Source organism: Tupaia chinensis, unplaced genomic scaffold, assembly GCF_000334495.1.
Source record: "Tupaia chinensis unplaced genomic scaffold, TupChi_1.0 Scaffold143910_1, whole genome shotgun sequence".
In the NCBI taxonomy this organism is placed as follows: Eukaryota; Metazoa; Chordata; class Mammalia; order Scandentia; family Tupaiidae; genus Tupaia; species Tupaia belangeri.
In genome coordinates this window covers 82,191-83,568 of record NW_006203761.1, presented here as the reverse complement: position 1 = coordinate 83,568, position 1,378 = coordinate 82,191, and the positions used below count along the sequence as shown (strand labels likewise).

Sequence of the window (1,378 nt, the reverse complement as noted above, 5' to 3'; positions counted from 1 at the left end):
GCTTCATAAAATAAAAAAGTATACAAAAATGAGACAGAAAACACTCATGATATCTCAATATAAAATATAATAAACCAAATGGAAAAAAAAAAAAATGACAAGACAAATTCCTTTTCCTTTCCTGCCTCACTGGCTGTTCTTTGACAGCCATGCTTGGATTTTCAGGCCACTCAATCTGGCACACAAGTATCTTTGTTCCTCTCTAGTCCCTTACAGTTACTCCTGTTCTGAGTTACTGAGCTTTTAGGAAACTGATTTTTCCTGCAGCTTTTCTGAACTCACTACACGGCTCAAGCAATCAGCTCACCGGTTTTCCATTCCTGACACGGTTACAACATCTGTAGCCTCTCCGCTAACCTACCACCTCGGGTGGTAAAGCCCCACGCAGGGGAGTGAGGGGTGCTAGGAGCAGGCCTCAATGCAACCAGGAGGGTAATTCATTTGCAAAAGCCAACTCTTAGCAGTTGCTCTACTTAAAATTCCATGGATTCTTGGCTCTCCAGGGAGTCCTCTATACTTAATGGATCCCCTAAGCCTGCCTGAGAGGTAACAGTAAACCCAGAGTCTTTTAATGCTTTATGAGCATTCATAAACTTCTGCAGGTATTTGGAGGTATACAGCCAGTGGTGTTTGAGGACATCTTCCATCTCGTAGCACTTGGACTGCCTGGCATTCATCTTCCGGAAGCGCCTGAACAGTTTGTTGCCCGACTCGTTCCCCTCACTGGCCCACGCCCCTATGGAGCCATCTCTCTCGATAATCTCAGGAACATGTGCCAGGGTTTTGTGAAAGTAATTGGTGATTTTGCCCTCGTACCTGTACTTGAACTTGGTAGACAGGAGCTCGGCGAAGCGCTGAGAATTGAAGCTGTACTGGCAGAGGGCTTCCGGGCACTCCTTGGCGGGGCAGGAGGAGCGCCACACAGGCTTCATCTTCAGGTAGAGGTCCATCAGCTCCCGGAGGGCCTCGTGCCTCTCCTGGGAGGGAATGAGCTCGCACACGGCGTCCACCGTCTCTGCGGTCATGAGCCTCCGGGCGAAGTTGCCGTTCATCCGCATGATGGGCTTCAGGTTCATCTTCTTGCGGAGGTGCTTGTCCAGCGTGGCCTGCCAGCGCCTCCTCTCCTCCTTGGGGGCGTCGGGGTGCTTGTACACCTCCCCGATCTCCAGCTGGAAGAGCTTGTAGAACTCGGCCGCGTTGCCAATGTCGCAGTGCAGCGCGTCGATGGAAGGCACGGTCTCCATGAAGGGCTTGGCGGAGACCCCCTTGACGCGGTCCCGCAGCTCCTCCGCAGACTCGTGGTACGGGTTGGCCCGCCACACCTCGTAGCGCTGCAGGTTCTCGGCGTGGCTGCGGGGGGTGGGGGGGCAGGCCAGGG

General features: G+C 53.0%; 1 protein-coding gene across 1 annotated transcript in view; it reads right to left on the bottom strand.

Moving 5' to 3' along the window:
• Positions 1–424: 424 nt before the first annotated feature.
• Positions 425–1,378, bottom strand: part of RAG1 (recombination activating 1) — a 3,555-nt gene continuing 2,601 nt past the window's right edge. Inside the window, exon 2 of the mRNA XM_027767074.1 lies at positions 425–1,322. Within this exon, the coding sequence (XP_027622875.1) occupies positions 474–1,322 (849 nt within the window). The 3' untranslated portion in view covers positions 425–473. The remainder of the gene's footprint in view (positions 1,323–1,378) is intronic.